A 24,698-nucleotide genomic window follows, 5' to 3' on the forward strand; every position below is an offset into this window, starting at 1 on the left:
CAAGTCCTTCCCCTTAGGAATACAAAGTGCCTTCAACTGCAGCATGTTTCTGTTTTCCTCACTTTGAAATATACAAGATAGAGTCAGACCCGTATAGCCAGGTATTTCGCAACCATTTATACCTCTCCCCACCTTTCACTTCAAAGATGAGGCTCCACCCAGGCCAATGATTCAATCACTGAAACATTTATTGAACACCTACTATGGCTGGGCACTGAGTACTACTGAGGACAAATAGATGAATGAGATACACTCCCTGTCCTCAAGGGACTTAGGGGCTATCTAAGGAGACAGACTTAAATACCATATAATGACATGTAATTGTTTACTCTGAGGTATAAGAAAAATGCTATGACACTCAGATGAAGGTGCCACCAATTCTTCAAGCTAGGTTTGAGCTGGGCATCAAAGAGTAAGCTTACCAGGTGAGCAGGCAGGTGAATGGGAGGGTGGGAAGTCCATATTCCAGAGGGCTGCAATGTCATGAGAAAGGGCTAGAATGTCATGAGAAGGATGTGGTCTGGGGGAGCAACAGGACTGGCCACCTTGTCTGGACAGCATGGTGCACTTGGAGGAGAGAACAGGGACCAGGCCAGAAAAGAGCAAAGAGGTGGCTGCAAAAGCCTTAAGTGCCACCATATCCACCATCACTCCCTTCTGACCAGGAGAATGGCCGGGATGAACTGATTCAGCTTGTGCAAAATTAGAAAGAGATTTTCAACTGGCCTAAATTGTCCTCCTACCCTATGTCTGGGCAAACATTTGTCTCAGGAAGACACCAGAAGATGTAGGACTATTAAAGCTCAATAAATTAGTAGTGGTAATTGCTTTTTACTATTGAGTTGTAAGAGCTTTTTATATATTCTGGATACGGGTCTCTTATCAGAAATAATATGAATTTGCAAAGATTTTTCTCCCAGTCTATAGGCTGTCGTTTCACTTTTTTGGTGGAATTCTTTGAAACACAAAAGTTTAAAAATTTTGATAAAGTTCAATTTATTTATCTATTAACACTAATAATTTTAAATAAATCATAGATCATCAGAAAATAGAGCTCTGGCCAGTTGCTTCAGGGCAAATTTTTCTAAATCTATCCAGTCAAGTGTGAAAGGTATCAATTTTTAGAGTTCTAAAATACATTTAAGAGAATTTTAATGTTGGCTGGGCGCGGTGGCTCACGCCTGTAATCCCAGCACTTTGGGAGGCCGAGACGGGCGGATCACGAGGTCAGGAGCTCGAGACCATCCTGGCTTACATAGTGAAACCCCGACTCTACTAAAAAATGCAAAAACTAGCCGGGCACGGTGGCGGGCGCCTGTAGTCCCAGCTACTCGGGAGGCTGAGGCAGGAGAATGGCGTAAATCCGGGAGGTGGAGCTTGCAGTGAGCTGAGATCCAGCCACTGCACTCCAGCCTGGGCGACAGAGCGAGACTCTGTCTCAAAAAAAAAAAAAAAAAAGAGAATTTTAATGTCTCAGCATATACATTTTTAAGTAACCAGAGTATAGATCTACACTAAATGGGCAGTAAGATATTCCAAATATGGGATCTGTGTCTGTTACTGAGTCGAATTTACATTCCTGGCTTTTGGTTATTGGTGTTCTGAAACTTCTGTTTTTTCTTCTCAAGAGTCGGTTTAGCATCCAGCCCCAAATATGTTATAATGTTGACTTTATTATTTAAGTCATATATTAGTTCCCCAAAATTGTGAAATATCATCCCTTACAATTGACCTATTAAGCTAATTTATAAAAATGTTATCTCATTTAACCCTCTTCTAAAGAGAAATAACTAGTTCACATCAGGAAAAAATGAGTATAAAAAACACAGAGGAAAACAGGGGAAGGAAGATTTTGATTTGCATTTAGAAGGAAATAGTGTTTTAAACCTGTTGCTGAATTAAAACTCGGTCTCATTTATCGTCATCGGTGCTCAGTGTATCGCCTGGCCAGGAGTAAGTGCTTAATAAATGTCTGTGAATGAATGATTGAAGGAGGCCAATTAATTACCTCCACAGCTATTTATTGGCCTAATTTAGCAAGCACCATGGCAAGATTCACCATCAATTTTCTCTAATCTCTAAATTAAAGGAAGCTAGATGCTAGTGTAGTAAAGTCCTCACTTAACATCAATAGGTTATTGGAAACTGCAATTTTAAGCAAAATAACATACAGCAGGTCCTTGAAGAACGTTGTTTATTTCAACCTAGTTTCATCACAACATTGATGAGGGGAAAAACTAGACTCTTATTTTAATATATCAATTCTCTTAAATCACAGTCTCCAAGAACCTACTGATGATGATAAGTAAAGACCTACTGTATACAGCACCGGGATCACCCCTTTTATAACTTCCCCATTACAGCCAATCCTTGACAGCTCCAATTTAATTGTTTCACTGAAGAAAAATGATTTAATCCTATGAACATTAGAAATTATTAACAAGGGTAATCCATAACTGAAAAACAGAATCATTCTTATGGTCTTTTCTCGATAGAAGGTACACCGGGTCTCAACTTTTGCTACTGCTTCTGAACCACACTGCTGCGTGCTTTTGTTCTTTCACATCGACCTCCACTGTCCTTGTAGAAAATCAGATGTTTCCAGGAAAGTTCTCATAGGTTTTGGTTATAATACACAATCAAATGAACCCCCATTAAATCAGTTTTTATCATTATTAGCCCATGTCACGCACGCACAAAAATATCTGCATATGCAGGACACAAACTTTAAGGTTATTAGAATTAGACATTTGTCCAGGGATTAAAATCTTTCTATTAACAAGACCCTCTGGTGGCCAGTGCCTCTAGAAGCCCCTCAGTTCTTGAATATGATCAAAGCCTCTCAGAGGTTATGGAGTAGCTGTCTGAATTCCCAAGGAGTGGCTTCTGGCTGAATGCTGTCACCAGTTGGGTGTGGTTCTATATTAGGCTGGATGGCTTCAGCAAACATTCACCTCTCTAGTTGTTTGAAAAAAAAAAAAAAACAAACACTAGTATGTTCAAATTTTATAAGTAGATTTAACTATAATCATTTAAAACTTCCCACAAAGCATTTTTAAAAATCAGGTAGAGGGAGACCCAGTGACACACCCATCTCAGCAATTCTGCAGACTGTGCTTTCCACATACCACAACCGCTCACTGGGGAATAAGTTTTTGGAATAGATAATGTTTCTAGGTACCAAATTCTTAGCCCTTGAAATACCAAAGGCATGACAAATTTTGGGCATTTCTAAACAAAAAGGAAAATTCTCAAGAAGAGGCCTCTTTCCCTTTTCTAAATTAAACACCTTATTTTTATTTTTATTTTTTTGAGACAGAGTCTTGCTCTGTTGCCCAGGCTGTAGTGCAGTGGTGCGACCTCGGCTCATTGCAACCTCTGCTTCCCAGGTTCAAGCAATTCTCCTGCCTCAGCCTCCCAAGTAGCTGGGATTATAGGCATGTGCCACCACACCCAACTAATTTTTGTATTTTTAGTAGAGACAGGGTTTCATCATGTTGGCCAGGCTGGTCTCAAACTCCTGACCTCAAGTGATCTGTCTGCCTTGGCCTCCCAAAATACTGGGATTACAGGCATAAGCCACTGCACCTGGCCAACTCCCTATTTAAATGATAAAACTTTGAACCCAACCCCGGCAGGAAATAACTGATGGGGGCCCTAAGAGGTCATCTGTGCATAGTTCCTTACTTAGACAAAGCAATCTGTGACATACCAGATGAAATCTCATATTTGGAAGATATCATTATTATCACCATCATTGTCATCATCTATCAACCCAGAATAAGATACTGTTTAAAAATAATAGGTCGGGCATGATGGCTTATACCTGAAATCCCTGCACTTTGGGAGGCTGAGGCGGGTGAATTACTTGAGGTCAGGAGTTTGAGACCAGCCTGGCCCACATGGTGAAACCCTGTCTCTTCTAAAAATACAGAAATTAGCCGGGTGTTGATGGCAGGCACCTGTAATCCCAGCTACTCAGGAGGCTATGGCAGGAGAATTGTTTGAACCTGGGAGGTAGAGATTGCAGTGAGCTGAAATCGCAGCACTGCATTCCAACCGGGGCAACAAAGTGAGATTCTGTCTCAAAACAAAAAGCAAAACTACTGTGTGTGTGTATGTGTGTGTGTGTGTGTGTGTGTGTATCTGTGTATAATACAATAGTATATATATATATATCTCACACTCATGGCTATTTTGTTCCTTTAAGTCCTCAGATTGGGCCACCCTAAGTTGCTAGTGTTCTGTATCTATTGTAGTGACAAGCTACTATATTTCTATTTATGTTTCTATTTCTATTTCTTGGCCTTCAGTTTTACCTCCTTTCCTATTACCCTAGTAAGCCAATTTTTTAGACCTCGGGGGCGCATTCACTTACAGGACTCTCACTGTACTTAACAAATTTAAATGCCTGTCTCCACTTTCATTCTTCTTTTTGGCACCATGAGAGCCCGAGTGACTAATTCTAAGACAAGTGAATAGAGATGGGGGTGTGCGATTCTGCTGTGGGGACCTGTTGGAGCACTGCCTAGCTTTCTGGACTCAGAGTGCTTACATCCCCAAATATAAATGAACATCTTGAGGGAGCCTTAAGATAAGTTGGCAGCATCCAGAATTTTGTGACAGTTTTAAGATTGCCGGTTCTTGTCTAAAGCATCAATAAGAGTTACAGTTTCCTTCAGCAAGTGTCAAATATATATTTACATCATGGCAACTCGTATTTATAGCAAAAGAGGAAAGATTCCTTTCAAAGAGATTTAATATATATACCCCTCCTGCTCAGAAATCCAATTTATACTTCATGGACACAGAATGTCATGTCTAGCAGTATTTCAAAGGGGAAGGAAGAGAAACTTAGCACACTTCACAAACAGAGCCCGAAACAAAGTGAAAATGGTTTTTCCAAATCTCCGGCCCAAAGATATACTAAGATAGAATGAGGCTACAAGGAAGTTTGGAGGACAGAAATAAAGATACACCCAACCAACAATGGATGTTATGGAAAATGAATGGGGAAGCCAGTGAAGCAGAGAAACAGTCTGTGCCGTGCATCTCAGCTTTACAATCATGCAGGCATCCTCAGCTCAGTGAGCCCAGGCCTGGGTCACACACTGCAGAAACAAGGACCAGGAAGTGGACTTGGGCAATGGAAGGCTGGGCTTCTGGCTGCCAGAGTGGCAAATGGCGCCCCCTGCCTCCGAGATGGACATCCGACCTTAGGTCAAGCTCCCAGCTCACATCCATTAAAAACAAAACAAAACAAACAAACAAGAAAAACTCCCTCAAGCTCCAAGACAAGCTCCAAGATAAAAGTCAATGAAGGGCCACAAAAAACCCTGGATGACATTGACTTATCTCAAAGATATCTTGGATATGTTACTCAATGGCTCTAGGTTTCCCCTATTCTGAAATTTCTAAGTGCCGGAGAGGTCTTCCATGTAAAAGGACACATGTGTTTCAAAATAACTAAGATGTAATTCCTTGGAGAATCGGCATTTAGCCAAATACACTAGGCTTTTAAAGCAATATCTTTAATGTACAAAATCTCCACCATGTATCTATGATTGAAAAACTAAGTATATACTGTTATGTACATTATACTTTGCATCTGAAGCATAAAGACTATTTCATATGAACAAACTATAGGCACATGTCTAGTAAAAAGACAAGGGGAGAGAGATTATTAGATGTTTTTAAGTTCAGGGTCACTAATTCCTTTTGGCCTAACGCTTTTTATCATTTAAATCCAGAATATCTGACGGTGTCAAAAACTTCAAATGCAGACTGAAAACAGAAAAGAATGTATATTTACTTTTTTTTTTTTTTTTGGAGACAGAGTCTCTCTCTGCCGCCCAGGCTGGAGTGCAATGGCACGATCTCCGCTCACTGCAAGCTCCGCCTCCCGGGTTTACGCCATTCTCCTGCCTCAGCCTCCCGAGTAGCTGGGACTACAGGCGCCCGCCACGTCGCCGGGCTAGGTTTTTGTATTTTTTAGTAGAGACGGGGTTTTACCGTGTTAGCCAGGATGGTCTCGATCTCCTGACCTCGTGATCCGCCCGTCTCGGCCTCCCAAAGTGCTGGGATTACAGGCTTGAGCCACCGCGCCCGGCCTTACATTTTTAATAAAGCACCATTTAGGAACATAGGGGTGCCATAATTTTTATAATCATTTAATATTTCTACGGAAAAGTAAATATTTCTTAATTTTATGATCTAAATGACTGAGGATAATTCTTGGTCTAAGACTCAATAAGAATGCAATTTTCTGGCTAAAAGGGATGAAAAATAAAAGTGTGCTTTAAAAATTATCTTCACACATATTTATACTGAAACGCATGGCCCTCATATGAAGGAGCGTTCCTGGGGAGGAGGGGGCCTGGGTCTAGTCCAGGCACTGCCACGTCCTAGAGGTGAGCCCCTGGACAGTTACTTAGCCAGGGCCTCCATATTTGGTCTCCTCACTGAGTCCATTTCCCAAGAATGCTGTGAAAAGTGAACAGAATGATGGCATCAAAAACCATTTAAAATCAGGCACGGTGGCTCAATTCTGTAATCCCAGCACTTTGGGAGGCTGAGATGGCCAGATCACTTGAGGTCAGGTGTTTGAGGCCAGCCTGGCCAACATAGTGAAACTAAAAATACAAAAATTAGCCAGGCATGGTGGCGCATGCCTGTAATCCCAGCTACTCGGGAGACTGAGGCAGAAGAATTGCTTGAAGCCGGGAGGCGGAGGCTGCAGTGAGCTGAGATCGTGCCACTGCATGCAAACCTGGGCAACAGAGTGAGACTCTGTCTCCAAAAAAACAAAAAAAAAGCAATTTAAGAGCACCACACTGACCAAGGTGGGTGCGCTCCACACCAAGATACTTCACCTGGTGATGTAGGAGTCTCATTGTTCCTGATTTATAGAGGAGGCAAGTGACACTCAACAGGATAGATAAATAAGCAGCCCAAGGTCACACAGCTAGCAAGTAATGGAGATATCTGAACCCAAGATTCCAGTGTCCATGGGCTTTTCAACTGTCCACATGGCTACTCATGGACATGAGGTAGTGTTAGTCACTGACCAGCTATTGACACTTTGTGCTGTGTTATTTGTACAAACTGTGTAACTTTATAGGGCCTGTGACACTTTTCTTTCTACAAAAAGTCTCTCTCTAAAAGTTGAAACATATAATAGCCAAGTGAGGAAGTTTACATTTTAATGAATCAATAATGTATTTTTTCTTAAATATCAGAGATAACCAAAATCTTTTTTTCTTTCTTTTTTTTTTTTTTTTTTTTTGAGACAGGGTTTTGCCGTGTCACCCAGGCAGGAGTGCAGTGGCTCGATCTCGGCTCACTGCATCCTCCACCTCCTGGGCTCAAGCAATCCTGCTTCAACCTCTGCATAGCTGGGGCTACAGGCATGCACTACCAAGCCCAGCTAATTTTGTTTTCATGTTTTTGGTAGAGACAGGGTTTTGCCATGTTGCCCAAGCTGGTCTTGAACTCCTGGGCTCAAGCAATTTGCCCACCTCAGCAGAAATAACCAAAATCTTAATTTGACTAATGGCTGCTATAGTAAAGTCTCTTTAAAATATACAACTGAAGGGTTTTTTTTTTTAAGAAAAAAAAAAACAGCATAATTTCTTTATGATTTTATAAACATTCTCTAAAGTATCATCTTGACATTTTATAAATAAAAATTTTCCCCAAAAATACTAACTAGCACTCATTATTTAAAATAATCTGTTGGCTGAGCATGATAACTCACACTGTAATCCCACACGTTAGGAGGTCAAGGCAGGTGGATCACTTGAGGCCAGGAGTTTGAGACCAGCCTGGCCAACATAGCCAAACTCCATCTCTACCAAAAATACAAAAATTAGCTGGGTGTGGTGGTGCACACCTGTAATCCCAGCTACTCAGGAGGCTGCGGCATAAGAATCGCTTGAGCCTGGGAGGCGGAGGTTGCAGTGAGCCAAGTTTGCACCATTGTACTCCAGCCTGGGTGACACAGCAAGACTCTGTGTCAAAAAAATAAAAAAAATTTTAAAAAAATTAAGTAAAATAATCTGTCAAGAGTTTTAGAGAGTGTTGTACCTATCAAAAAATTTGCTAATGGCAAATGGCACGTGTGCCTTAACTCCAGGCACGTGTGTCTTTGATAAGCACGATTGCTTCAATGAGCAATGTTATTTTCAAAACACAGAGAATGCTGAAATTAGCATCACTGCATAATGATAAGTACAGTACATGTACCTTTTAGGATTCAGCCACTCAACAACCAAGTGAGCACAAAGAAAAAGCTTGGGTAGACTGACAACGAAAATTCAGTAAACCAGAACAAGCTCCTCAATGGAAGCATCAGGGATATGACACGCAGAGCAGCACATGGTTAAGAGTCCTTTAGGACTGTTTTAAGACCCGTGATAACATCTGTGCTTGCCTCCTCCTCCATCCTTCAGCTATTACTGTTGGTTAATTTGGTTCAAATCAAGTTCGCACCATTCCAGGAACTCCTACTTAATTTTAAATTATGACCCCTTCATAGCCTCGTCAGGGCTCTCGGCTCCCCCAGTGTGGACAGTCCCAACTGAGGATGGCTGCAGAAGCATTGCTGACAATGATGAAAACGAAGGGATGGGGCAGACATGTGAGGCAGGAACAGAAAACAGAAGGCAAAGCCTCTCTTCTCCATCATGTGGGAGTTAGGACAAATCAGAAGATGACTGCTCTGAGTCAGCTCAAGGAGAAACACTGATGTTGCCATAGATCTTTTAATGCTGCCCAAACATGTTAATATGGTTATAGTTTATCACCTGTAAGACAACTTTTGTATATCTGTTACTAAACACTGTTGTGTTTTGCTGTGACCTGTTACGTATTGAACCCAGGAAAATATTCCAATTATATATATTATATTTTGTTTCAATACATCCAAAAACAAAATAATAATATATATATATTTTTTTCTTTTTTCAAAGCAGTGGATAATAAATTTTATGGTCTTAAACATACTTCCTGCTTCTTCATCTAGAGCCCTTAGAAGTGACATATTTCTCCCAACGAGAGACGCTATGCCCATTCTAAGACAACTATTGGGTATAGTCATGACACACGCAGGCATGCTGAGAGCTCAAAAGCTCGGCACTAACTCTTGGAGATACACCTTATTAGCCTTCCCAGGGTGCTAATAAATCTCCACTATGCAGGGTGCTGCCTGGAGAAACCTGCCTCCTTACCTTTGATATGGGGAATGAAGTGGTGTCGGAAAGGGGGGTTGGGGCGGGAGTCGCTGTGGGTGGGGCTGAGGCTGCTGGTGCGCAGGTACGACAACCTCTGCACACCAGGAGACAAAAGCTCTGTGCAGCAAGGAGTCAGGGGCAGGGCACGGTGGAAACAGAAAAGAAGAACAGAAATTAACACAGGAGCAGGGAAGGTGCCATCGTTCCAAGGGAAAACAAAATAAAGAACGTTAATCAGGAGGCTGAAAAGGGAGGAAGGAGAAAGGGTTAAGAATGCACCTGCTAAGGCTGAGGCAAAGTGGGGGAGAGTGCAAAGAGGTTCAGGCGGGTACAGAGTCACTCTCTGAGAATAAATGGCTTTGGTGAGAAGAAATGGTCACCTGGATGGTCTCTGTTCAGCCAGTAGCAGACACATCATTTAGATTCAACAACAGCTGTTTTTAAAAAGCACCTGACAAAACAGAACCCTCTGAAATGCTTATTAAAAAAATGACAATCATTGTATTTGTATGTAAGGGTCAGGTTTTTTTTTTTTTTTCTTAAGCAAACTTATCCCACTGTAAGTTGAATTTTATTTTGCCTACATACAAGGAAAACCTGTTTGTGTTCCCTGTGTGGCAAAGAGGTCTATATGATCCCGAGAACTTCAGCAGGAGTACTGGAGGCTGGAAACTCAGTTATCTCAGGAAGAATGGACCATTCAACTTCAACCCAGACTGAGGGGGTTTTAAATCATCATCTGGCATCTAGAACTTGTGGAGTGGACTCTCTGGGGTGTTCTGTATGGATCACAAGTATGCTATCAGAATTCCTCCAGCTTCACTTTAGAAGGGCAGACCTCAAAATAATAACTATAAAGCCTAAAGAGTGGCATCAGGCATACATGTAATATACTGTGAAAGGAAAGAAGGAGAAGGAGAAGGTTCTAAAGTCTATTGGCATCAGAACCATGATTGGAACAGATGGAAACTTTCTCAATAAGGACATGAGCTTTTGGGGGAAGAAGTGTTGACTGACCACTCCCCTCACTATTCAGGGATCTCTGGAACAACAATGCCCCTATAACCCCACGCCACTCTGGTAACTCCATGGCTGGGGTCTCAGTGACCTCAGCACATGCACATGAGCAGGGTGGCAGCATAAAGGATTTTTTTTTTTTTTTTTTTTTTTTTGAGACAGAGTCTTGCTCTATCACCCAGGTTGGATTGCAGTGGCACGACCTCAGCTCACTGCAACCTTCGCCTCCCAGGTTCAAGCAATTCTCCTGTCTCAGGCTCCCAAGTAGCTGGGACTACAGGTGCACGCCACCACACCCGGCTAATTTTTGTATTTTTAGTAGAGACGGGGTTTCACCATATTGGTCAGGCTGGTTCTTGAACTCTTGACATCAGGTGATCCACCTGTCTCAACTTCCTAAAGTGCTGGGATAACAGGCGTAAGCCATCACGCCTGGCCCAGCATAAAGGATTTCTTATTACCCAAATAGACAAGGGCTTAAATCAAGACCCATGTCCTGGGCATGAATAAAATGAATATGGTAGCCCATGAAATAAGGGAAAAAATTTCCTGAGAACTTTCATTTAATGTAATTCAATAAACAGCATAAATATTTACCAGTGTAGAGAAAATTATACATTATCAAAGGATCAAATAGTTTGAATTATCTGCAAGTATTAAATCTAGGGTCTTAGAGAGAAGATTGCAGCCTTTTATCATTCTGTTAATTCCTTTGGTTTTATTTCTTGTACAATTTATTTAAATAAAAGGTAGCATATGGGTTTGTTCTCATCTACCCATCCAGAAGCAAGAAGCTTAACAGGAAGTCTTCACAGATGCACACTATCACCATTAAGTTTTATTAGAGGCCAGAATCTTCCTTGTGAATCTATTTCTCAGGGAATCTTGGATCTTTACTGGGGTCTCCATTCTTCTCCTACTATACACAGGAGACACCCACTAGTAGCCACAGACACTAAATTCTCTGCAGATGAAGGTCCACTAAAATCTGCTACTTTGTGGCATTCTCTACTGTAGTGATGCCTAATAATTTTATGTTTTCCAAGTATGATGGAAAATCTTAGGGTTGGAAATGATTTTATATTTTCTAAGTCTGATTGAAAATCTTAGGGTTGGAAATGATTTTATATTTTCTAAGTCTGATTGAAAATCTTAGGGTTGGAAATGATTTTATATTTTCTAAGTCTGATTGAAAATCTTAGGGTTGGAAAGGATCTTAGAAGTGATCAAGAACAGCCCTGAGTCCTCTTTCTAGAAGGTGCTTAACCAAGCATACTTACTAACACCACGTGCCTAGATAAGGGAAGCATAATACATCTGTTAAAAACGGCTAATACTGAATTTTAGGTGATGTTGGTATGCCTAGAAAGCACATCAAAATATTTTCTTTGAGAGATCTCCATTTTAAGTCTCAAAGTGAAGATATTTTCATTAATCCTATTTTTTTAAAAAAAACCCTTGCTTCTAGTAGCTCACTGTCAAAATATAATTAATAAATCAAAATGTACACAACCATAGGATGACTGATGTTTCAAGAAAAGGTACAGCATAAAATATAGTTGGATATCAGTTTTCATTTGGCTAAGGAGAGGGATGGAAATGTTTAGTCATCGGTTTTTCAATGTGCTATCAATAGTAGGGGGAAAAAATCACAGAAACACAGTTTGTTATATAGAGTGAATCCCAGGAACAGCCACCCTTACCAGGTCTGTGGAAGTGCTGGGGAGAGCGCGACGTGGTGGGAGTGTAGCTGTGGCGGCTGTACACAGGAGAGCTGATGGAGCCCTGGCTCGTGGACCGATGGATCATCCGATCCCGAACATCCTGGTATCCCTGGAAACAAAGTTCAACACATTCAGGCCGCCACCATTCCTCGGTAGGAACCATGTTTCACAAACATTGCCAAGGAACCATCATGTCTACTTGTTTATTTATATTTGATTAATATATGCACTTATTTTTATGTGCAAAATTTACAGGTATTTTATATGCAAATGAGCATTCTGTGGCTAATACATTGTGCTCAAAATCTGCAGTACTTGGGCTTATTACAAAATTTTACGAGCCAAGTGTGGTGGCTCACACCTGTGATCCTAGCACTTTGGGAGGCCAAGGTGGGAGGATGGCTTGAAGCCAGGAGTTCGAGAACAGCCTGGGCAACATAACGAGACCTTGTCTTTACAAAAAATTATAAAAAATTCGCCAGGTATGGTGGCACATGCCTGCAGTCCCAGCTACTCAGGAGTTCAGGCTGCAGTAAACTATGATTGTGCCAGTGTACTCCAGACTGGATGATAGAGTGAGACTCTGTTTCTTAAAAACAATTTTTTTTAAAGATGAAAACATATAAACCTTAATAGAGATAGGGCTATGGGACAAAAGATAATAATTCCAATGACCATGCTGACATTGTACTTTTCAGTTTCATAAGTATGTTCACATACCTACCAGATCTGCATAACAAGAAGAAAAGGTAGATCACATACTATCACCTCCGTCCCCCTCCCCCCACTAATGTAGAAACATGGTTTCAAGCAGGTAAGAGCCCTGTGTGTAGGCGTGTGACTGGTATGGGCACAGCCTGCTTCAAAACCAGCCTCCTGACACTAATCTCATCCTTTGTTCTGACCACCAACCTACCTATACTGTCTAGAACATTGATCTGGTGACATTTTAAGTAAATTCTCCTGAATAACAAGTTGATGATTGCCATAAAGTCGGTATTTTACTTCTCTTCTTGGGAAACATATTCCAAGAAAATAATTTAAAATGCCCTTTTAAAGGAGGAATAATTTATTCAAATACTTTTATAGTACCACTATTCATAAAGGCAAAAATTTGCGTTACATGTTCAACAAATTGGGGCACAATTAAGAAATTATGACATACGGGCCAGACATAGTGGCTAATGCTTGTAATCTCAGCACTTTGGGAGGCCAAGCTAGGTGGATCACCTGAGGTCGGGAGTTTGCGACCAGTCTGCCTAACATGGAGAAACCCTGTCTCTGTCTCTACTAAAAATACATAAATTAGCCAAGCGTGGTGGTGTGCACCTGTAATCCCAGCTACTTGGGAGGCTGAGACAGGAGAATTGCTGGAACCCAGGAGGCAGAGGTTGCAGTGAGCCAAGATCGCGCCACTGCGCCCCAGCCTGGGTGACAGAGTGAGACTCTGTCTCAAAAAAAAAAAAACAAAACCAGGAAATTATGACATGTGAATTCAATGGAATAGCATAGCACCACTAAAATGTCACCTGTCTCCAAACCTAGAAAAGGATATATTAGGTAATAAGTACAAAGAAACCACATGCACACAAACACAATATAAAACTGTCTAAAAAGTTGAAAGAGTACAAAGAATATTTTACATTTTAGGAATCTGTTGTCCTATGAAATTTCCACTAGCACAATAAAAGTAAAAAGTTTGAAAGAATGCATTAATAATGACTAAATGAAAACCTCAGTAACCATAACTTTGTGAAATTTGAGAGCAAATGGTAAGGGGAAACTTTGGCTTGATACTAGTTGTCTTAAACAATAAATTAAGTAAAACAACAAAACAAAAAGTCCCCAAATTATGTGCTTCAACCTTACACAGCTGGTCAACAGAAATTAATTCTTCATAAATTCAATGCAAATTATTAGAATATAGGTAGAAATTAATAATTCATAGCACTCAGTCATAAACCATGAAAACATTATAGTATTTTTACTACTTTGAATTACAGAGATTCCCTAAAAGCAGTCCAGTTTCATAATATCCAGAAAGTTGCTTGGTTTTAGGATCAGATGATTGACTTCAGACTAAACAGAGTAACCTCCTATCAAGATGGCTCTGCTTAAAGAATACGCCATGACTGCTGTTGGCCATTTCAGTTTATTAGGGTTCAGAAAAATTAATTATAGATATATCTATATATAGATAGATATATACATTGGGACAAGTGACTTATGTCCCTGCAGACACTTTCCTTCCACTTAGAGGCACAGACACAGATTAACGTGAGGCCATTTTTACTCCCTGGTCTCCAATTTAAGAGGAATATACTGCTGTTTCTTAGAGTTCCCTCTTCCACAGAAGTAATCCCCAAAACCACCACAGTCCCACATGCAGTTTTTCTGTTCTTTTGTACGTTATGTCCTTTTTCAAAAATCCAAGTCTAGGGAAGGGTCAAGCAATTCTCAAATTCTACCCATTAAAATGGTAAAAAGAAATGGTACTTACTTCTGCTGATGGAGTAGGAGACAAAGTCCTTGGAGACTAGAAAAATAAAAGAGAATTTAAAGTCACAATGTTTGTTAACTCTTTGCTGGTTTTTTTGCTTGTTTCTTTGTTTTTTTGAGACAGAGTCTCTTTCTGTCATCCAGGCGGGAGTGCAGTGGCACAATCTCGGCTTACTGCAACCTCTGCCTCCTGCGTTCAATTGATTCTCCTGCCTCAGTCTCCCAAGTAGCTGGGACTACAGGCATGTGTCACCACGCTCAGCTAATTTTTTGTATTTTTAGTAGAGATGGGGTTTCACTGCGTTAGTCAGGATGGTCTCGATCTCCTGACCTCGTGATCCGCCCACCTCAGCTTCCCAAAGTTTTAGGATTACAGGTGTGAGCCACCACACCTGGCCTCTTTGCCAGTTTTAGAGTTGCTTATCAGAGTCCGCTGGAAATATGAGGCAACATATACTTGCCAGCATCCCTCCCCATCTCCCTGTCTTCTGATCAGGTACAAATGCATCTGCCCTGGGGCTCAGACAGGTAGACTCTGACAAAGTTCCGGGGAGATTCTGGTGCACATCTCTGCCTAAGAACCATCAATAGGCCAGGTACAGTGGCTCACGCCTGTAATCCCAGCACTTTGGGAGGCTGACGTGGGTGGATCACGAGGTCAGGAGATCGAGACCATCCTGGCTAACATGGAGAAACCTCGTCTCTACTAAAAAGTACAAAAAATTAGCCGGGTGTGGTGGCAGGTGCCTGTAGTCCCAGCTACTCTGGAGGCTGAGGCAGGAGAATGGCGTGAACCCGGGAGGTGGAGCTTGCAGTGAGCTTAGATCCGGCCACTGCACTCCGGCCTGAGACAGACTTCCTCTCAAAAAAAAAAAAAAAAAAAAAAAAAAACCATGAATAGATATGATTGTGATACATACTTAGGTGATTAAGCTAGACAAGTTAGAATCATTTCCCTTATATATTCAAACCATGCTCATTTTACTCTGATGAGTTACAGCATCTACTGAAACATAGGATCTTGTTCACATGGTGGTTGACTAAATTGCAACCACAGCAATCACCATAAAATAGTTTGAGAACTAAAATAGGACTTTGGTGACTAGGCATGGGGCATCCTGCCTTGGCTGCCTCGCCAATCTCACTACCATTCACCTCTAGCTTCCATCCTCCTAGGCTCACAGGCTTCCTTGGGGCCATCAACAAGCCAAGCCTTCTGTCACCTCAGGGCCCTTGCACTTGCTGTCTCTTCTGTTGCCAGTGCTTTTCACCCAGACACCTGCAGGGCTCATTCCCCATCAGCGCTGATGTCTCCGCTCAAACCCACTGTCACACAGTATCTCCGTGACCTTTCTATCGAGAGGAGCGACCCAGCCCCTGGTATGCTTTCTCTTTACTGTGCTTCATTTTTCCTCAGAGCCCTACCACTCTGTAAAATCTGTTTCTTTACTGTCTCCCACGCGATGCCACAAGCTCCATGAAGGCAAGGACTGTTTGTTTACAACTACATATTCCCAGTGATGACAGCAGCTCCTGGGACATAGTAGTTGCTCAACAAGTATTTTCTAAATGAATAAAATGTTTACAATTAAAATGCAAAAAGCTTTCACAAAGAAATGAAATGCAAACAGAGCTATGGAGAACACAGCCAGGGGTGGACTTCTCCGTTTTAGAATTTGCCCTTTGCCCCACATTCTATAGTAAGTGGGCAGACTTTCTGTATTCCAAGGCTTCACAAGCTCCACGGTCTCCTCTGCAGCTATAGCCTGTCTCTAGGGGGTCTCAGCTAGGTGAAGGCTCGTCTCAAGGTCAGGGCCCAGGTCTGCACCTGCACTGATAGCAGGGCCCTGGAGGCACCAACGGCTGCACAGAACTAAGCTGACTCTTGCAGTGTTTCTTAAATGGCAATATGTATAAAGGCCAGGTGCGGTGGCTCACACCTGTAATCCCAGCACCTTGTGAGGCTGAGGCGGGTGGATCACTTGAGGTCAGGAGTTCACGACCAGCCCAGCCAACATGACGAAACCCCGCCTCTACCAAAAATAGAAAAATTAGCCTGGCTTGGTGGTACCTGCCTGTAGTCCCAGCTACTTGGGAGGCTAAGGCAGGAGAACTGCTTGAACCTGGGAGGCGGAGGTTGCAGTGAGCCAAGATCGCACCACTATACTCCAGCCGGGTGACAGAGCAAAACTCCATCTCAAAAAATGCAATATATATATGAGGTCTATAAAAGAAGTGTGATAAAAAACTAATGGAATAAATAATAGAACAGCTTGTAAAGTTCTCTCAGTTGCAAGATGCAAGTATTGGGAAAGAGTTCACTAATATGTCTGATTTCTGATCCCAGGGGCACCCTCTATGCATAAAGAAAACCGTGGGACATCATTCCAGGTTATGACAGTAACTATAGTGGCTGATTACGAGAGTAGCCGGCATTTTTCTTAAGCACTTATTATGTGCCCAGTACTGTTCTAATGTAAATAGCTCACTTACTCTTTACAGAAAACTTCTAACGTAGGTATTCTTGTTCTCTATCTTGAGTTTGCAGATAAGGAGATTGAAGTATATAATTTCCCCAAAGTTATATGGTTAGTCAGTACCAGTCTGTTATTTTATTTTATTTTATTTTATTTTTTGAGACAGGGTGTTGCTCTGTCACCCAGGCTGGAGTACAATGGCATGATCATGACTCACTGCAGCCTCAACCTCCTGGGTTCAAGTGATCCTCCCATCTCAGCCTCCCAAGTTGCTGGGACTACCGGTGTGTGCCATCACGCCTTGCTAATTTTTGTATTTTCTTTTTTTGCAGAGATGGAATTTTGGTATGTTGCCCAGGTTTGTCTCAAACTCTTGGTCTCAAGCAATCCACCCACCTTGGCCTCCTAAAGTGCTGGGATTACAGACAGAGCCACCATGTCTGGCCGAGTCTGGTTTTAAATGCAGAGATTTTCACCTCAAAGCCCAAACTCTTGAGTGCTTAATGTTTTGTTGCCCTGAACGGAGCTGTTGGGAAACACACACAGACACATACACCGCACACAGACACACCTGTGCACGCACACTACGAGCCCCAAATCCTTAACGCCATTAAAAAAAACTCACATCCCCTTGCTTGTATGAGTTAAACATTAGTAAATTCTCATCCACAGGGTCCAAGACCAATCTCTATGCACTTTGTTCAGGAACTTCCCCTTGCCTCTTATCCCCTACGAAACTCTGGGGGGTTCAATGCCAACTGACAACCCGGGCCAAGGCACCTGCGCTTGAGAGCCGCCGCAAGTGCAGCTACAGCTAAGTGACCACTAGGTGGCACTACATGAAAATAGATATCACTTCCTGTCACAGGGACCCTTTCCACGCAGAGCTATTCTCTGGAATAAAACCCAGATGAGAAAGTAAATAAATAAAAGCATCAATATATATAAAATGACAAATAAACATAAATATAATTATCAAATAATATTATACATCTGGAATTGAGAACAAATTAAACAGAATCACATTTTCATGCCTTTTCTTCTCTAAGACCTCAAAGCACTGTGAGATGCTAGATTGTTTATATTGTTTTAACCTTTGTTGAATAGCTAATTTGTCAGCTATTTGTTAACATCTGTGTGGACTCAAATCAGTCTACAGATGATTCTAATTTAAAAAAAAAACACAAAAAATGACAGTGAGCTGATTGGCCAGGGGAAATGGACTTGGGTAGGCGCCACAGAGAACCTTCAACCCTGGGATGGGACTGGGGAGGCGAGGATCCCAAGGGGCTGAGAGGCTCTGGTCCCACAGCGGATGGGTCTGTGGGCCGAGTATTAACGAGCCCCAAGAGGACAGGTAGCAACAATGGTAGAGATTGCCACATGCTCAGTATTTCTCCCAAGTCTGGCCTCTGATAATTGCTTTATGTAGATTAGCTTGCTTAATCCTCACCAATACCGTATGAGTTAGATTCTATCATTACCCTATCTGTTTTACACGTGAGGAAACTAGGACCATTTTTCTTATCTTTTTAATATAGAGACGAGGTCTCACCATGTTGTCCAGGGTGGTCTTCAACTCCTGGCCTGAAGCAATCCTCCTGCCCTCAGCCTCCCAAAATGTTGGGATTAGAGGTACAAGCACTGTACTTGGCCCAGGAAACTAGGAGCAGAATGGCTGTCACATGGTCAAAGTCAGACAATCAGCATGTGGTGATCCCTGGGTTGAGACCAGGTAATTTGATTCCAGAATCCTGGCTCACACGCCTGTGCTAAACTGTTGCCCCATGCTCTCTACTTTATTTTTTCTTGCATATTCTAACTTCCTTAAGTTGCTGAAAACTGTAGCTACCAAAATTTAGGGGGTGTGTTCTCTCTCTTCATGATCCCATGAATATACTTAAAGTTATCACTAGACACCCCCCAGGAGACTCTCACTCCCTTATTTGCTCTGCCCAGCTCACAGAAGCCCTGCCCTCTTTCTCCCCACTCCCTCCCCACCTCCGGACAGTTTCCATCCCAGCATGCTAATGCTTAGCCTTCTTCATTGTTGTTTGATGTGCCATTGGTCTGTTCTCCCACCTCTCATGATGGGCTTCTGAATACCTCCAAGCACCTGGTCTAGAAATCTGCAAATACTAGGCAGACAAAAGACCACCTGATTTACCTAAACTCCAAATGGTACTTATTACAAATGTGACAAAAGAGAAGGTAAATTGTTGTACAACTCACAACCACTAGGAATGTATTACCTCTCCAAGGCTCTGCCTCTCCTGTTTGTCATCATAGCCCGAAGTGTAGAAAGGCTCATAGGTAATAAGATCTGGACGTTCAATGTCATAAATTGCCTTGACCTTGGGAATGGCTGCTAAATCCTTGTAATCCAGGATCTCATTGTCTACTTTTGCCTGGCAAAGTTAACCAGAAAGAACAATTACTTTGCAGTCTCATTGCTTTGGGAAACTGTTGTTGGCACATTTCCTGTTGTTTAAAAAGTGAAGGCCTTAAAATAAACAAAAACCAAAACATCTTGACCAGCACAGTTACACTCTTTAGAAGTTGTCCTTTACACCATGTATTAATCATTTTATACCATGTATTAATCTTTTTTTTAAAAAAAGTCACTGAACACTTAGGAAAAAATCTGTGTAGAATTCATGAAATAGATAAACATGCAAACCTTAAGGATAATTTCCTGAATTTATGACAGTGAAGGAAAAAGCTCAAACAGATGGTCCAATAATCCTTTCAGATGGTTAAAAACAAGAACTGCATAATTAATAAACTAAATATTTAAATATCTTTGTGGTAGAATTTAAGAACACTCAGTATCAGCATTATAAAATATATATTTAATCACCAAATATCTATATGCAATTTAGGTGCAAGAATTTTTTTTTTTTGAGATGGAATCTTAGGTGCAAGAACTTTTTAAGTCCTGTAACATATTACTACGTTTTACAGGTCGTCTGATCACTCTGTTGATGGTCACATATAACTGTAATTACCTAAAGGTAAACATGATTGAGGAGACTGTTCTATAAAAATGAAAATCAGGTCTCATAACAAAAATAGAAATCACTTTGAATTAGTTTTTGTTTTGGATTACCCATTCTGCTATTACAACCCACTAATTTACCTGTCCCAGAAATGTCACTTCCAGAAGTAGATACTTACATAGATAGTATGACCTGGTGAGCCAGGAATACTGGAGCCTGGTCTAGAATAAATACTTTCCGAGGATGTCCTGGTAGGCTGTAAAATAAAAAGTGACTTGTAAGATTTCGGACCCTGGCTTCAGAATCTAGACTGTCCTGGGCCCTTAAGCTTTACTAAAAACTCAGCTAGTGAAAAAAAGAAACATTTATCACCTTTTTGAATAAGATAACATACAACCTAGAAGGAAAGGTAAATGCAAACTAGTTGTATGATCCAGTTTTGAAAAGGCATGGGGAGGCCTTTCTCTGGCCCTTCCTGCTCCTTGTTCCCTACGAGAACTTCTGGTTTACCTTCGAGCATACCTCAAAGCTTCCCATTTCTCTCCTTCTCTACTGCAATAGTCCCAGCCCCAGTCACCACCTCCATTCACATTCATCCAGATTATTGCAATGGCCTCCCTGTGCATCTTCTGCCTTCTCCCCTCCCTTCTTCAAATCTACCTGGCAGGCAATGGATAGAGAGACCGTTTTTTTTTTGTTTTTTTTTTTTTTTTTTTTTAAGATAGAGTTTCTCTCTGTCGCCCAGGCTGGAGTGCAGTGGCGCAATCTCAGCTCACTGCAAGCTCCGACTCCCAGGTTCACGCCATTCTCCTGTCTCAGCCTCCCCAGTAGCTGGGACTACAGGCACCTGCCACCATGCCCGGCTAATTTTTTTGTATTTTTAGTAGAGACGGGGTTTCACCATGTTAGGCAGGATGGTCTCAATCTCCTAACCTCATGATCCACCTGCCTCGGCCTCCCAAAGTGCTGGGATTACAGGCGTGAGCCACCGTGCCCAGCCGAGAGACCTTTCAAGAACATCGTTTGGATGGTCACTACTCTGCTTTTGTCTCCAGCATTGATATAGTTTGGCTGTGTCCCCACCCAAATCTCACCTAGAATTGTAATGATCCCCATGTGTCAAGGGTGGGACCAGGTGGAGATCACTGAATCATGGGGGTGGTTTCCCTCATACTGTTCTCGTGATAGTGAATAAGTCTCATGAGACTGATGGTTTTATAAATGGGAGTTTCGCTGCGCAAGCTCTCTTGCCTGCCACCACATAAGAAAGGACTTTGCTTCTCATTTGCCTTCTGCCATGATTGTGAGGCCTCCCCAGCCATGTGGAACTGCGAGTCCATTAAGCCTCTTTCCTTTATAAATTACCCAGTCTTGGGTATGTCTTTACTAGTGGCGTGAGAACAGACCTAATACAAGCATCCATTCAGAATAAAATCACAACAAGCAGAGCCTCAGGATTCTAACCCTGCCTTCCCCTCCTACCTCCTCTCTCACCTGTCATCACTCACACAACACAGCACACAAAGCTTCCTCGGAGTTTTTATCCTCGCTTGCTGCTCCCTCTGCCTGAAATGCCCTAGCTCCAAATTTTAATTGGATGATTCTCTTCCTTCAGGCTTGGCTTAAATATCACCTCCTCAGAGAGGCCCTCCCTGATTCAATCCAGAGTTGGTTCCCTTTGTTTTCTCTCATAGTGTCATTCTTTTTTCCTGCATGAGTAAAATGTATAATTATATATTTATTGGTTTCCTTGTATCATGTCTGTCTCCCTCATTAACTTTAGTCATGCTCTCAGACCTCATAGAGTTTATTTTTTAACCACTGTCTATACCCAATGCTTTCCACAGGTACATAGAAGGTACAAATCCTAGTTGAGGGAATGAGCTAGAATTTATTATTTGTAAACAGATACTTAGTTTGCAGACACTTGACTTATGTTAATTACACGATTTGAGTCTAACTATACAGAGAGTCACTGAGGTAAGGCTAGTGGGTTGGCCTTTGGGAAGGACGAAAGAAACTGGACTTCATAGTATATACTTGAAGAACGTGGAGAGTGAGAGGTGGTTATGTGAGCAGGAAGGAAACTTATGAACTAGGATCAGCTGCCTCCTGCTTCTGTTTAACATGTTCTGGAAAGCTCTGCAGAGAAAACTCAAGGCCTCACTTTGGAACACTTCCTCACCTCTGTTGCAGCTATTTCCTAAAGAGGATAACTTACAGTTCTACAATAGGAATAAAACTTTGCCTTCTCAGTAGTGTATCTATTGATGTTTAATACCTTGAATGTGGGCATCACTGAGCCAAAGAAACTCCTTCAGACAAGGGTGTTGCCTCACTATATTGTTCACAGTTGAAACAATGAAGGCAAACATATCTGGCTGATTCAGGTCTGGCAGTGATTAGACTCATCACTGGAAGACTGTGATCCGTCTTTTTCAGCCAATGCCCCTGGTATCTTTGAGATGCCAGGGTGGAAGTGGGTGGGAGAAATCGTACCACACCCAGGTGGAGGTGCACCAAGTCCATCACTTCTGGGCCTCCTCCCCAGGACCTAGCGTGCACAAGCGCTTTCCTGCTAGAGCTATAGCAATTGCAGGTATATCTCAATATGAGAAAATTCTACCTCTGAGTATGTTGAAAGAGGAAAGACTCACATAACACTATTCAAGAAATGTGCAGCCTGGGTGTGGTGGCTCACGCCTGTAATCTCAGCACTTTGGGAGGCCGAGGCAGGTGGATCACCTGAGGTCAGGAATTCGAGACCAGCCTGGCCAACATGGTGAAACCCCATCTCTACTAAAAATACAAAAAAATTAACCGGGTGTGGTGGCAGACGCCTGTAATCCCAGCTATTTGGGAGGCTGAGGTAGAAGAATCGCTTGAACTTGGAAGGCAGAGGTTGCAGTGAGCCGAGATGGTGCCACTGCACTCCAGCCTGGGCAACAAGAGCGAAACTCCACCTCATTAAAAAAAATAATAATAAATTGCAATTTCTAGATCCATTTCCTAATCAAAATACAGAAGTGGCGCAATCAAAATGTATTCCTCCTTTACAAGGAGATGCTACTCCCTGAAAATGCTGAATCTATATCCATCTCTGTGGGATAATTATTAACCACAGGTAGTCCTTCAGCTTCAAGTGGCCAGGACCTCCCATTTGCCAAACTTAATGTCAAAATGAAGCCTCTTAAGTAGCAACCCAAGAATATCAATGGCAGCGAATGTCTACTGCCCACTTACTATGTGGCAGGCCTGTGCCCAGCGCTTCCCAGGCTTAATCTCATGTAATCTTCTCAGTAACCCTAGGAGGTACCTTCCATTACTATTCCTATTTTACAGATAAGGAAAAAGTATCAGTACTCCAAGCCACATAGGTAGGAAACGGATGAAGAGTCAGGATTTGAACTCAGACACTCTAGGTCCACAGCCCAACCATTTAAGCCCTGCACTAAAATTTTGCCTGTATTGTAGGGTGAGTGTGATCATTTATTTCCCATCAACACAACTATGGGACAAATGGGATAAAACTAATAGAGACATATTGAGATCAAGTAGCAGAAAAGAATGTCTGCTAACTGAAAATATTTTTATTGCACCAGCTCTGTAAGAACACTGCAATAGCTCACTGGGTTGGGGTAGGGAGAGGGTATGTGGCAGGGGCATCAGATTTCTTCAGTTACTGGGGTTGCTATGACAAAAGCCTGTTTTCATTAACAAGCATCCAGGACATTGTGTGAACAGCCAAAGTGTACACTGGGGCTTTGAGGTCACTCGTATGTTACTCATCCTTATTTTTGCCAAGTGTGGGGCAAGGATACTTTCAGCCTTTGCTGTAATGATGCACCTGGGATGGCTCTAAATGGTTTTATTTGCTCTTGTATTGCATGTACTGGTAGAAACAGAGCTGAAGAACAACGCACGCACATGTAGGGAAGGGTCTTTAACGCCACCTTCCGGGGATGAAGAGTTTCACGGGCAGAAAAGGCAGTTCTCTTGGCAGAACTAGCCTATTTCAGTTCAGTTTCTCTCTCCCTTCTTTGAGACAGAGTCTCACTCTGTCGCTCAGCCTGGAGTGCAGTGGCATGATCTTGGCTCACTGCAACCTCTGCCTCCCGGGTTCAAGCGATTCTAGTGCCTCAGCTTTCCAAGTAGCTAGGACTACAAGCGTGCGCCACCACACCCAGCTAATTTTTGTATTTTTAATAGAGATGGGGTTTCACCACATTGGCCAGGATGGTCTCAAACTCCTGACCTCATGATTTGCCTGCCTCGGCCTCCCAAAGTGCTGGGATTACAGGCGTGAGCCAGAACGCCTGGCCTCTCCCTTCCTTCTTGGCCGGATTAGAGGATCCTGTGAGTTATGCAGGCTTTCTTGGAAGCATTTACCTGTTTGTGTTTACACTATTAATATTGTTGAGCTAAAGATTTTAAAAGTTAATCAACAATTTGAATTTTTTCAAGTCCCATTTGGTTTTTAAAAGTTTTCAGATCAAAATTACCTCCAATTTACATATACTTGCCCCCAAGTTCTCTGATTCAGAAATAAATATTTTAGGTTTTAATAGTCAGGCAGTTTTCCAAGTCAGGTGAACTGGTCATCAAATTTTCTGATGTTCTGGCTTGTCTCAGGGATGCTTGTCTTAGAGCATCCCTCTGTTACTCGCATCTTCAAACTTTAGTGTTGAGAAATGCCCTGATGTATCTCGGTGATATGGTTTGGCTCTGTGCCCCCACCCAAATCTCATCTTG

The 24,698-nt window shown here is 42.1% G+C and overlaps 1 protein-coding gene across 47 annotated transcripts in view; it reads right to left on the bottom strand.

Annotated features, from left to right (window-relative positions):
* Positions 1-24,698, bottom strand: part of ABLIM1 (actin binding LIM protein 1) — a 388,728-nt gene that overhangs the window by 23,257 nt on the left and 340,773 nt on the right. For 26 of the 47 annotated variants that reach the window (XM_015148237.3, XM_015148252.3, XM_015148248.3 and 23 more), the window contains 4 exons: positions 20,125-20,202; positions 19,200-19,355; positions 14,472-14,507; positions 11,951-12,080 (listed from right to left, as the gene is read on the bottom strand). In XM_015148237.3, coding sequence (XP_015003723.3) covers positions 11,951-12,080; positions 14,472-14,507; positions 19,200-19,355; positions 20,125-20,202 — 400 coding nt within the window. Of the gene's footprint in view, positions 1-9,227; positions 9,348-11,950; positions 12,081-14,471; positions 14,508-19,199; positions 19,356-20,124; positions 20,203-24,698 lie in introns of all 47 variants that reach the window. The other 21 variants (XM_077947581.1, XM_077947580.1, XM_077947579.1 and 18 more) reach the window with 1 other exon arrangement.

Source organism: Macaca mulatta, chromosome 9, assembly GCF_049350105.2.
Source record: "Macaca mulatta isolate MMU2019108-1 chromosome 9, T2T-MMU8v2.0, whole genome shotgun sequence".
NCBI classification, from domain to species: domain Eukaryota; kingdom Metazoa; phylum Chordata; class Mammalia; order Primates; family Cercopithecidae; genus Macaca; species Macaca mulatta.